Here is a 12,140-nt window from a genome sequence, read left to right as displayed (position 1 = left end):
GGCCCCCGTGGAGGATTCCGACCATATGCCGCGGGTGTTTCGTTTACCGTACTTTACCTTATTTTACCATTTTACTCACCCTTTCCCCAGTATCGTATCATACGGCTACGGTAATTCCGTCGAGTCTTTCAATCTTCATTACCAGCCAATCACATGCTGCGTATTAGCAGCCACCTGCAGGTGTATATTGCCCGAACAGGCTTAGCGGCATGGTCTCCCCCTCCCGCAGTGCCGCACAGTCCCCCAATCGGTGACTGAGGCACTGAGGCACTGAGGCAATGAGGCAACGGCCGAGTCACACTTTGGCTTTTAGTCATCCTCCGGGTTCTTTTTCTCGGTTTCTGCATCTGTTCTGCGGCCTGCCTTATACTCGGCCACGACTGGATCCAATCTCCTGCATCGGCGTCTGGAAAAAGTAGTGTCTGTGAAAGCCACAAGATTCTGCTTTATTTTATTCCTTTCGTATTTCTCTTCTCTCATCTTCCCTCCTCCCAATTCGACTTTTTTTTTCCCCTTGGTATCTACCTTCTCCCTCAACACCACCAAACCAATTCCCGCCTCGACGAGTCTCTGCTCGCTCGCTGCCGTCACCATGGAGTCTCTTCTCCAGCAGTCTCGGGCGATGTGCCCGTTCCTCAAGCGCACCTCTCCCACCGCTCTGCGTACTCTCGCCACGGCTACCCGTCCCAGCATGAGTCCCGGCGGAGGTACCATGTCGAACCTCCAGGTCATCGCTCGTCGTTGCCCTGTGATGAGCAAGGCCCTGGCTGTCCAGAGTGCCCGCATGGCTGGCGCCAAGAGGTTCACCTCCTCTGCCGCTGGTGTGCCGGGAATGAGCAGCAAGCATTTCCGTCCCACTCAGACCAGAAGAGCGCTGCACAGTACTGGAGGCAATGGCGCCAATCTCAGCCCTGATCTATACAAGAACACCGACAGACGTGCGTACTTTCTCAGCCAATAGATTGAAGATATATAGCTAATTGATTCTGAACAGTCCAACCCACCTTTGGCAACGGCAAAGGCAAGACCCCACTGGCCACTTCTCCCGCGGCGGTTGCCGGTCCCCGTCCTGAGGCTCCCGCCTCCGCTCCATTCAACTACAATGCTTTCTACCAGGGTGAACTGGAGAAGAAGCACAAGGACAAGTCCTACCGCTACTTCAACAACATCAATCGTCTCGCCAAGGAATTCCCCCGTGCTCACACCGCCTCGGTGGAAGAGCGGGTGACCGTGTGGTGCTCGAATGACTATCTGGGAATGGGCCGCAACCCGGAAGTGTTGGCCACCATGCACGAGACTCTGGATACCTACGGAGCCGGCGCCGGTGGTACTCGCAATATCTCGGGACACAACAAGCATGCCGTGGCTCTGGAGAACACGCTCGCCAACCTACACGGCAAGGAAGCGGCGCTGGTTTTCAGCTCGTGCTTTGTTGCCAACGATGCCACGCTCGCGACACTGGGAAGCAAGATGCCCGACTGTGTCATCCTGTCGGACAGCCTGAACCATGCATCGATGATTCAGGGTATCCGTCACTCTGGCGCCAAGAAAATGGTGTTCAAGCACAACGACCTAGTCGATCTGGAGCATAAGCTGGCGTCTCTGCCATTGCATGTGCCCAAGATCATCGCGTTCGAATCCGTTTACAGTATGTGCGGGTCCATTGCCCCAATTGAGGCTATCTGTGACCTCGCCGACAAGTACGGCGCCATTACCTTTTTGGATGAGGTCCATGCCGTGGGTATGTACGGCCCTCACGGGGCTGGTGTCGCAGAACATCTCGACTACGAGATCTATGCCTCTCAGGACACCCCCAACCCTCGCTCCACCAAGGGAACGGTGATGGACCGCGTAGACATCATCACCGGTACTCTGGGCAAGGCGTATGGGTGTGTCGGAGGCTACATTGCCGGCTCTGCGGCTATGGTGGATACCATCCGTTCCCTCGCTCCCGGATTCATCTTCACGACCTCGCTGCCTCCGGCGACAATGGCCGGAGCCAACACGGCCATCCAGTACCAGGCACGTCACAAGGGCGACCGTGTGCTGCAGCAGTTGCACACTCGGGCCGTGAAGAAGGCACTGAAGGAAATGGATATCCCCGTGATTCCGAACCCCTCTCATATCGTACCTCTTCTGGTTGGTGATGCCGAGCTTGCCAAGAAGGCCTCGGACAAGCTGCTGGAGGAGCACGGAATCTACGTCCAGGCGATCAACTACCCGACCGTGCCTCGCGGTGAGGAGCGCCTGCGCATCACCCCCACTCCGGGACACGTCAAGGAGCACCGCGACCACCTGGTTCAGGCCGTCCAGGCGGTCTGGAACGATCTGGGCATCAAGCGCAGCAGTGACTGGGCAGCCCAGGGTGGATTTGTCGGTGTGGGTGTCGAAGGCGCCGAGGAACAGAACCAGCCCATCTGGAAGGACGCACAGCTCGGCCTGATCGAGTACGAGTCTCTGGAGCAGGCGGTCGAGCGTGAGTTCCAGCAGGCGCCTCGCATGCAAACCGCCGCTCCCATCCATCCTGCTGCGGCCCCTGCTGCCTCCATCCCCGTTGGCGTGGCTGCATAGACAGGTCGCTGCCTTATGATCGGGTAGTGTCTTTCATATATAATTCAACCACCTTACACCTAGTGATCTAGGTCGTGGGTTTGGGTGTGATTCTGATATTCTGCTCATTGGCAATATTACCTTGTCCTCAGTAGTACATGCACTTGTATGTATTCAACTCCTTATATGAGGAACATCCGCACATAAATCCGAACCAGTCTGTCATTACCGCACTTTGGGTTCGATAGATCAATTCAGAGCCAGTCTCTACCTTTGGCATGTCTCCAATTATAACGGTCGTAGATGAATTACTGCGTATTTCAAGACATAGTAGGCCTCTATAAGATATGAGTGACATTTATAGTCCAACGTTCGCGCTATCTAGTTACAATGGAACCCCAACGCCATGACACCATGAGAGAAGCGCAGTATTGCGGGAGACAGGCGTCCCAAACCCAACTTTTCTAGTTTATCATTTTCCACATTGAGAAGAAAAAGACTGCATGGACGGACGATCATCTCCTTCCACCGCGGCTCACCTTGGGAAATTCCACAGGGATCTTGAGACGGGCAATCCGTCTGGCGGCCGCCTCGGCCTTGCCGCCCTTGATATTCCATTTCGCGAACTCGCTCTCGCGCGGCTTGTCGACGCGGCAGCCCAGTTCGCGGAAGTACTGCAGGATAGTGGCGCTCTCGAGCCTCAGGTCGTCGCGCAGATCGGCGGGATCGGTGGCCAGCTCGTTGGGCGAGTTGCCGCCCAGGGAGCTGGCGCCACCGTCCTTGGCGGGCTGCGGGGGGATGTGCAGCGAGAGCGCGCAGATGGTGGTGTGCAGGAAGGTCAGGTCGTTCTTGGTGAGGTGGGAGCCCTGCGGGGCGAACTTGCGGCGGATGGCGTCGATGACGGGGTCCGGGAGGGTGCCGGCGTCGGATTGGCTTGTATTCTGCTGCTGCTGCTGCTTGCTGGTCGAGGCCGGGTTGCCCGAGGCCGAGGAGAGGATGCGGCGCAGTTCCTCGCGGGGCGGGAGGCGCTTGCTGCCTGGTCCGGCGGACGATTTGGGGTCTCGGCCGGAGCGTAGGGAGCGGGCGAACTCGAGCAGGAGGAGGACGAAGCGGAGGATCTGGAGGTGGGTGGTGTTGCCGGACTTGACGACCGCCTCGACGCGGCGGGACACGTAGCGTGAGGTCGTGGCCACGGGGAGGCCGGCGGAGACGGTGTCGGCCCACTCCTGGACGCCGGGGAGCTGGCGGAGGGTGGCCAGCCCGTTGGGGACGAGCACGTCGATCGGGTAGACGTCGGCAGGGTGCGTCGCGTCCAGGTTGGCCTGCGGGATGGGCTTGTTGGCTTGCACCTGCGCCTGCACGGCGGCCGCCTTGGAGGCGATGTCGGCCGCAGCGTCGGCGGGCATGGACGAGAGGATGGCCGACTCGGCGGCGTTGGCGGCACCGGCGGGCGCGTTGGACAGCTGTGCGTTCTCAGCCATCGACTGTGCCGCCTTGCGTGATTGTTTCGTGCCGAAGGTGTTGGTGAGTTCGGTGCGTTGCGTGCGCATGGTTTTCTATCGCAGTCAGCATCTGTCAAAGAGTCGAGCAGCTGCACACAAAAGCCGAGAGCTTACCACTTCCTCCTCCTCGCTGCTCTCCTCATCCTCCTCTGCCAGGGGTCTCATCCTCCTCACGGCTCCTCGCACCGTCAACTTGCGCACCTCGACAAGCTGCCAGGTCTTCTTCTCCGGGTCCACCACGGCAACGTAGTGCTTAAGCTGAGAGTCAGCGTCCTCCTCCGCCTCGCGGCCCACAAAGTCCAGCTTGGGGTGCTCGGAGGATTGCAGAAGGAGCTCCGACGAAACAATCCCCTTGTTGCGATTTGCTGATGACGAAGAATTTGCGCGGGCTTTCAGGTACGGCGTAAAACGCAGGTTGCGGGGGGCGTTGACGCCGGGGGTGGTGACTGTGCAGCCTGTCAATCGATTTGTGCGTAGTACAGCAGATTCATATCATCCATACTTATCACAGGAGCCAGCTCGCTATGCTCCTCTACTACACTGGCCGACAGCGGTGGTAGGTCCTGGAGCTCGAGCGCGGGCTTCTTGCTGGGACGTTCATGGCGATCAGAGTCGCGCTTGCGCTTTTTGTCGACTTTATCCGATGGCATATTGATCCTTTGGCGAGGATAAAAGAGAATAAAAAGAGATATTGCTGAATGGCGTGGTGTTGTAGCTTAGCTATGTTGGCTGAAATGTTCTTTCGAAGGAAAAAAATTGCCGGGTCCAAATTTTGGTTCTCCGCACTCAAAGGCGGAGATGCTCGTTATTGGACAAGCAAACCAGAGCACGGGCCAATTGGTACATGTCCGTTATGCTTCATCATCATTAATATTACCGCGATGACTACTCTTCTGCGGATTAGAAACCTCTCAATTAGGATCTACGATACTGAATGCAAGTTCTGTTGTCATCGTAACTTTTGCCATTTCATTTTTAATAAACTCTCGAGGGACACCTCTCCATGGCTCAAGGTCTCACTAGAGAGCAAGACCCGAACTAAGAAGCGAGCAATTGACCGGCTCTCATGCGACACCCAAAAGGTTCGGTGAATAAACACAGTACAGGGATGAATAAAAATGAAGGATCACTTTTTCTTCAAACTTTCCCACCGACCTCTCCAACCTCCACCGAACACAGTCGCCTCTCCGAGAAAATAAGGACACGGATATGCGTATCCCACACTGTCTGATCAAGAGAAAAGGTTGTCGAAAACTTTAAAGTGAGCCCGAGGAGGATGGAAGCAGGCCGTTGAACTGCGGACTCCGAATTCGAATATAGGTAATTCAACTTGTAAAACAACTTTTCCTAGGAAATCGGACCAGACAGGTACCCATTGGAGCGGCTGGACCACGGAACGATCATAACAAGGAATCATCATCGTAACGTCGTCGGAATATCATGGTCGGCGTTCAACTTGAGCATCGACATGAAGAACCGAGATGGAGTGGGCGAGACGTTTATTTCCTGCGGAGGCCATTAGCATCATGTCGGATCCGATTGACTTCCAATCGCTTCGATTGGTGATGGTGATGAAGGGGTAAACTCACGATCTGGCTCTCATCTTTCTTCTCTTACGCTTAAGGCGACGAACGCGCTTCTTTCTCCACTTGGCTCTCATCTTCGTAGATGGTTCGAGACTGAAGCTGGTCAGTCAATTGCCTGAAGATGAAAGTCTTGAAGGCGAGGGGGGTTAATACTCACACTGCTGCGAGGATGAGAAGATGGTTGCAAGAAGGATGGAGAGCTGCGGCGGAGCAGCTCTTTGTGTGCGCTGTGGCTGACTCAGCAGAATATGCCACTAAGGGCTCGCTAGTGGTACGGTCCCTCTGATTGGCTCGTCAAGGATGCACTCAGGTGGCTCTCTTTACCGAGCTAATATTACGTCAGCCGGATCTGTTTACCATTGGGGAGGTAGTCAACGCTTAGATAGGTGGTACTCGACCACTTGTTAAAGACAAGTCTATTACTTTTGCTGAGTCTACCTTTTGAGTATATCTACACTAACTGAAACCATTGCCTTTGAAGACGATGTGTAGTAGCGAACTGACATTGATCATAGCGTATGGTTCATGTTTTGAGTTCATGTCATGACGTAAATATTAGTCTATCCAAAAAGATATTCAAAACGTCCGTGGCTCCATGCAAGCGCTGATAGGAAGCCCTAACCCTATCTTCAAATATCTTCACAATATATCGAATATATCAATAAGTATAGCGGTAATTGGGCGCAAGATCGCCCAGCTGCTCTTGCTCCTCCACCGTAAGCTCAACGGTAGCACCGTTAGCCATGGCGCGATCACGCTTCCGGTTGTCGTACCAGACCGCTGCAAGATAAGCGGTACAGCATGCTGCGGAGAAGCAGAGGAAGGAAAGACTGATGATATACCCATTTCGGTACAGCGGTGCGTCCTTCGCCAGGAAGGAATAGGTAGCAATGATACCGCCAACTGGTTATGCTTGTCAGCTATCAACCCTCTTGCGTGCCCAAAGGCATTGCAGAAATTGCAACTTACTGTTACCGAATCCGATCTGCCATGCTGTTCCCACGCCCCGACGACGGTGTCCACTCAGGTTCATGGCGTACCAACATACGACGACGGCCATTGAGCTGTAGCAACCACCGGTCACCATGAAGAGCGCCCCATACTGGACATTCCGGTGAGCCACGCCGTGAACATTCAGCAGGATCCCAAAGCCGCCCATGGCAATCAACATGGGAATCATAGCAAAAATGTAGCGGTGCCTGAACTTATCAGAAAGGGTCGCAATCAACATGGAGAAGCCGAACGCGGCTGCCCATGGGGCCACCGAGTAGAGTTGGGTTTTGATCGCTGGCACAGACAGTCAGCAGGGCCGATACTCGCGGAAGTGCCAGACACCTACAAGAGTAGCCATAAGTTTTGATGATGGTGGGGGCGAAATACGCATATCCTGCCCGCTGTTAAGAAAGGAACTCATTAAAGAGCCATGTTGAGTCGTGCTCACCGTATGCCGTGACAATCTGGCCAAAGTACATCAAGCCGCCAATGAAGATCTTATCTAAGAAGGAGTCAGCGAAAATCGAAACCCGAAGGCTGGCGCGCCACTCACAGTCCTTAAAGACTGCCAACACATCGCGCACGGTCAGCTTGACATCTCTGCCAGCGGCGCCGACGTCCTTTGCAAGCTTCGCACGAATGAACTCTCGCTCTTCGTCATTCAGCCACTTGACGTCTTCCGGGAAGTCTGGAAGCACGAAGAACCACACAAGCGAAACAACACAGGTGAGGACGCCTTCGATGATGAAGACCCATCGCCAGCCATTGTAGCCACGAAGCCCGGCCATTTCTCCAAGACCACTGGCGAGAAGACCACCGAATGCGCCTGCTAGGGTGGTAGAGCTGAAGAAGAAGCTGAATCGTTTCTGGGCCTCGCTGCGCTTATACCACATTCCTAGCAGATAGAAGCCTGCCACGTCGCGATTGGTTATTGACTGGGCCAATCGTTTTCTGAGGAAACAGACTTACACCCAGGGAACATTCCCGTCTCAAACATGCCTAGCTCATGTACATTAGTTCTCATTCAACCGGGACTCATCTCTACATCTTGTGTTAGGGTGGTAAATACCAAGAAACCAGCGGGTGGTCATCAAGCCACCCCAGCTCGAAACCAATCCTTGACAGATCGTCACAAAGCCAAATAAGAACATACATAATGATACTGCGGTAATGTCAGCAGTCTGCTCCCTATCGCAGAAAGACGGAGTACATACACCATACATGGGGCTTCAGCTTCTTCAGCAATATGTTGGACGGAATCTCAAACAGGACGTACGGTACGAAGAAGATGGTCAAAGCAGTGTTGTACTTGGTATTTTCGATATTTAGATCTGTCTGCAGCCCGAGAATCGCGGCATTGCTGATGTTGACTCTGTGATGGCGCATTACAGAGCTCAGTTCATGCACGGAACTAGGGGTTTTGAGGATTGCATACCGGTCGAGAAAGGCGAGCAAGTACATGACACAGAGGCACGGCACGATATGCCAGTCAATCTTGGCCATCAGCTTGCGCTCCGTGGTGGTGGTGAGCGGAGGGAGGTCTGCAGACTCGCTATAGATCTCGCCCTCGGCTTTGCCATTGTCTGTTTCGGAGACGCCTATGTATGCGATGAGGGGTTAGCTGTCAATTTCTCTAGGGAGTGATGTCTTGTAAATGTAGAGAACGATTACCGAGGAGACACACCTTTTAACGCCATAATTAATGATTTCAGGGCGCAATTATTTCTGTCCCCCTTGGCGAAGGCTGATACTGAGGATTGACACGGCAGAAGGGGAAGAGAGCAAGAAACAGATGCTGCGCAGAAGAGAATGCGTTCTTATTTCTCACTAAGCACGCACGGTGTGACCTTGGGCAGCCGTGGCGAGTCAGGGACAATTAGCAGTGACTCAGGCCTTTCTATTTGTCAGATCATATCTACTAACTCAACTATTCTCCGATCCTAGTCTACAAACAAAGGGATCTTCGGCGACTGAACAACCTATGCGATACCTCTTTTGGGGATCGGACAAGGCCGAGGTTACTGTACCCCAACGTTAAGGAGTCATAGCAAGCAGCCCAGGAGAGTCGATGGGTGGATACGGTCGCCGATGCGGAGATAGTGCTTATTATTTGCGAAGGCCTCACGTAATAATTCAATTAATAGACGAATAGACCGACTACCACTAGTAGTGCTACTTAGTACTAGGTAGTAATATCACGAGCATGTCGGTCAATTGACGAATCTCCGATCCTCAGCGCCGAGCGATTCCCCGCAGATTTCCCCGGCCAAGCTTTCTTCTGTTTGGACTTTGAATCATCTCCGCATTCCTGTCCTCTTGTAGAATGGTGAATACCGTTTAGCCAGTCCTTTCATGGAATAAACCATGAACCATGTTTAAAAGTCTATCATTTGGTTCCTAGGAGCATCTACTAGATGGACCTGCATTGCACCCATCCTGATATTATTGCTTGGATCATTGACCAAACTAGATCATTTAAATAGCATCCAATTCCGCAGAGTATCCGGTTGGCGGATATTATTGGTATTGCGGTGATGGATTAACGACTCGCAAAAGAGTCATTCTGTCAACTTGCAATGCTAGTCCCGTTGACCACGGGAGAACTCGATGGTCGATGGCCAGTCTAGTGGACATGCACAATCTACGCAGGTACTAGAAAACGACAAGCATCTGAAAACCCTCGCCAGGTATTCTGGACTGATATCAGTCGGTAATCATACAATCAGCACAGCTTGAAATCTCCAGGATTGACGCTATGCGAAATACATAAGCTGAGAAGGAACCATCGAAGACTAGGTGAGGGACAAATTGGTAGTCGAGAAGCCAAGCTGTCCTCTAGAATTGAAGCAGCTCACTCGCTCGACCCATCCTCCACTGCCTTACCCCATGCCTTCTCGAAAGCCGAGTTGTCCTCAGCTACTGCGCTTGAGCCAGCTTGGTTAAAATCTTGGGTATCATCCTTGTTCACCATCACCGGGGCCGTGGAAGACGTATCAGGGCGATCCCTCTCGGCAGTGACTTGTTCCGCTTTCTGCTCCGCGCCCGGCGGCTGGAAGTCAAAGTTCGAGCTGTAGATGACGGCTGCGAAGGCCTCCAGATTCCGGACATTCTGATCCATGGCGGTAAGATAGATGTTTGGCGGATTTGTGCCGTTGCCAATAACATGCGCCTGCCGCGCCATCACAGCCAGTACATTCGCGAGCTTCGTCTTGAGATCCGCTGTCTTCACCTGTGGGACAACTGTGGCAACCGAGGTGAATGATTGCGGTACGCTTTCAGACGCTTGTGGCGACGACTGGAATGCTTCCTTGATGCAATTTTGCATCAGTAAGTCAAAGCATTCATCGTTGAGGCCTTGCAGGACGCGACCAAAGGTTGGCGATTCTATCAGGTCGGCCGTCTCATCGAGAAGGTGTCGCAGAGTCGAAGCTGACTGAGAGGTCGAGGGTTCAGTCACCCCCGCAACTCCCGACTCCTCCAACAAATGCTCCTCCTCTTCACGAGGAGGGAGCAGATAGGGCAGCCATCTTCGGCTTCTATACCTATAAGTCAGCACAGGAACCTTTATCTTATGGCGAAACTGTGGCCGGACATACCTTCTCTCCTCCGGAGTGTTGCCTTCCACCTTCTTGCGGATGTCAAGAGTCAATTCCGACAGCCTCCCCACGGAAATATCTTCCCGAGGGTTCAAAGAGCCAAACGCATCCGCGACCGCAGCCTGTACCTCGTTCATCAGGTCCTTCCAGCCACGATGGAGCAACCACCAGCTGAATGCAAGATACCGTCGGTTTGTCTCGAAATCATTTCCCAAGGTCTGAGTCAGGTCGTCATCATGGTCCTCAAGTTTGATCGTGGAGGCATCTGCCGGAGGAGTAGCCAGGGAGATCACGCTGGATAGATAATTTCGGCGACCAAGCAGGTTGAGTTGGATTCGGGTGAAAATGGTTAGTAAGGACAAGGTGTAGATGAGAGTAAACGATCTGGTGACAGCTGCAGTTGCGACGTTAGCTAGCCCATCTTAGCAGTCTTATAGGACTAAAGGCAACGTACAAGTGATCTTGACCTCGTTCCAGAGTTGAGTCTTGTTCCGCTTTACCCGTGCCGGCCCTTCGCCATCAAAGGATGGTTCTCCTAATTGACTTGTACGGACAAACCCATCGCTCTGGAAGCTTGAGAGGCTTCTTCGATCATCATCGGCTGCACTCGGTGACACCGAGCTTAGGTCCGACACAGTCCCCTCCCCAGCCTGGAGCCGAGCCAATCTCTCCGCCCGCTTCTTCTGCAATTCTTTCGTCAATTCCTCCACAGGAAGGGCTTCGAGGATACCTTCCGCCGCGGTCGGTAAGAGCGCCAGCACAGTATAGGTACAGTCCGTCTGATTTTGTTCAAAACGTCGCCGTAAACTAGACAGATCAGTCAGTCACCATCACGTCAGTCATCAAAGCCGAGCACGCGAGCGGATGGATTTTTGTCCATCTCATTTCGCCAAAAGACCAAGGTGAATCTAAAGGTAACATACTTTTCTCGGGCGATTCGATCGCTGCTCATCCGCTCCCGGGCTTCTGTGATTTTAGAAAGCACATATTGTCCTGCGAGATAGCCAGCTCCAATAATGCCAGCCCCGATCGCGAGACCTTTGCGATTGCGTCGGAACCAGCGCCTAGTAGCTCCAATCATGATAGAGCTAGAAATGGAAGAGCAATGAAAGTCAAATCATTCAAAATAATTCATTACATATCATGAGATTGAAAGGAAGCAGAAAAATTCAATCAAAATGGTGTCTTAATAGTTGTAAGTTGGAGCAACAGAGACACAGGAGCTGTTGGTTTGGGAACCCAAGAGCAGGCCTCGGCTAGAGTGAGCGAGCGATAACTGTAACGGCCGACACCTGTGAACAGCGCCGGACCAGGTCAAGAATGGATGAGTCGACGACGATCCTCATCTAGGTCATAATTGCATTGGGATTCATATACCTTGCTACATTACTCCATCAGTTAGTAAGATAATTTCTACATCTCAGCTATCCAGAGACAATCATAGTATCTGATTCTTCAGTAATCCGTTGCCCGCATTGTTTCGGCGGGGATCGCTCTCTACGGCTCCATAGATAGCCTTCGTTGTCTGTATGGACTGGACTGTACCTTGGGGTACAGATGTCGCTTTGCCTCTTTGATCCTCCTCCATCCCTTCTTAGACGTCTGCAGTCACTCTGCTCTCATGCACATCATGCGTATTTTCCTCTCAAAGTCATTCGACCTCAGCTTATCGTGTTCCTGAAAGACTCAACTGCAAATAGCTACCTTTCACCTACCTTAGTCTTACCCCCTCTCATACCGCCATCCACCTTCCCTTCTTTCCCCCACGTCCAAGTCATTGAATCGGGACTGGTCTCCGTGGTACAGGCTTAACAGCTTGCCGTCATACCTGGCTCATTCATCCATATCTTTATGCTTATTGCTTGCTCCCTTTCGCAGCAAAGAGGCAGGGCAGTGTCGGTAGTGCTAAGACA

General features: G+C 52.9%; 4 protein-coding genes across 4 annotated transcripts, besides 1 other annotated feature; 1 reads left to right on the top strand and 3 right to left on the bottom strand.

Annotated features, from left to right (window-relative positions):
- Positions 1-254: 254 nt before the first annotated feature.
- Positions 255-286: a microsatellite.
- Positions 287-592: 306 nt separating this feature from the next.
- Positions 593-2,571, top strand: hemA (5-aminolevulinic acid synthase HemA; the record flags this gene model as incomplete). The annotated part of the gene is made up of 2 exons (XM_001266010.1): positions 593-938; positions 995-2,571. The coding sequence occupies 2 exons, from the start codon at positions 593-595 to the stop codon at positions 2,569-2,571; spliced, it is 1,923 nt and encodes a 640-aa protein (XP_001266011.1).
- Positions 2,572-3,065: 494 nt separating this feature from the next.
- On the bottom strand, positions 3,066-4,702 carry NFIA_036850 (DNA-directed RNA polymerase I subunit RPA49; the record flags this gene model as incomplete). The annotated part of the gene is made up of 3 exons (XM_001266009.1): positions 3,066-4,106; positions 4,167-4,507; positions 4,555-4,702. The coding sequence occupies 3 exons, from the start codon at positions 4,700-4,702 to the stop codon at positions 3,066-3,068; spliced, it is 1,530 nt and encodes a 509-aa protein (XP_001266010.1).
- Positions 4,703-6,296: 1,594 nt separating this feature from the next.
- On the bottom strand, positions 6,297-8,328 carry NFIA_036840 (putative MFS transporter; the record flags this gene model as incomplete). Its single annotated transcript, XM_001266008.1, has 10 exons — positions 6,297-6,541; positions 6,608-6,925; positions 6,978-7,025; positions 7,080-7,133; positions 7,185-7,541; positions 7,601-7,630; positions 7,701-7,793; positions 7,846-8,003; positions 8,067-8,229; positions 8,316-8,328. The coding sequence occupies 10 exons, from the start codon at positions 8,326-8,328 to the stop codon at positions 6,297-6,299; spliced, it is 1,479 nt and encodes a 492-aa protein (XP_001266009.1).
- Positions 8,329-9,482: 1,154 nt separating this feature from the next.
- Positions 9,483-11,308, bottom strand: NFIA_036830 (peroxisomal biogenesis factor 3; the record flags this gene model as incomplete). Its single annotated transcript, XM_001266007.1, has 4 exons — positions 9,483-10,167; positions 10,228-10,621; positions 10,682-11,034; positions 11,151-11,308. The coding sequence occupies 4 exons, from the start codon at positions 11,306-11,308 to the stop codon at positions 9,483-9,485; spliced, it is 1,590 nt and encodes a 529-aa protein (XP_001266008.1).
- Positions 11,309-12,140: the final 832 nt, after the last annotated feature.

Source organism: Aspergillus fischeri, genomic scaffold (genome assembly GCF_000149645.3).
Source record: "Aspergillus fischeri NRRL 181 1099437636247 genomic scaffold, whole genome shotgun sequence".
NCBI classification, from domain to species: Eukaryota; Fungi; Ascomycota; class Eurotiomycetes; order Eurotiales; family Aspergillaceae; genus Aspergillus; species Aspergillus fischeri.
This window is presented reverse-complemented; position numbering and strand designations above follow the sequence as displayed.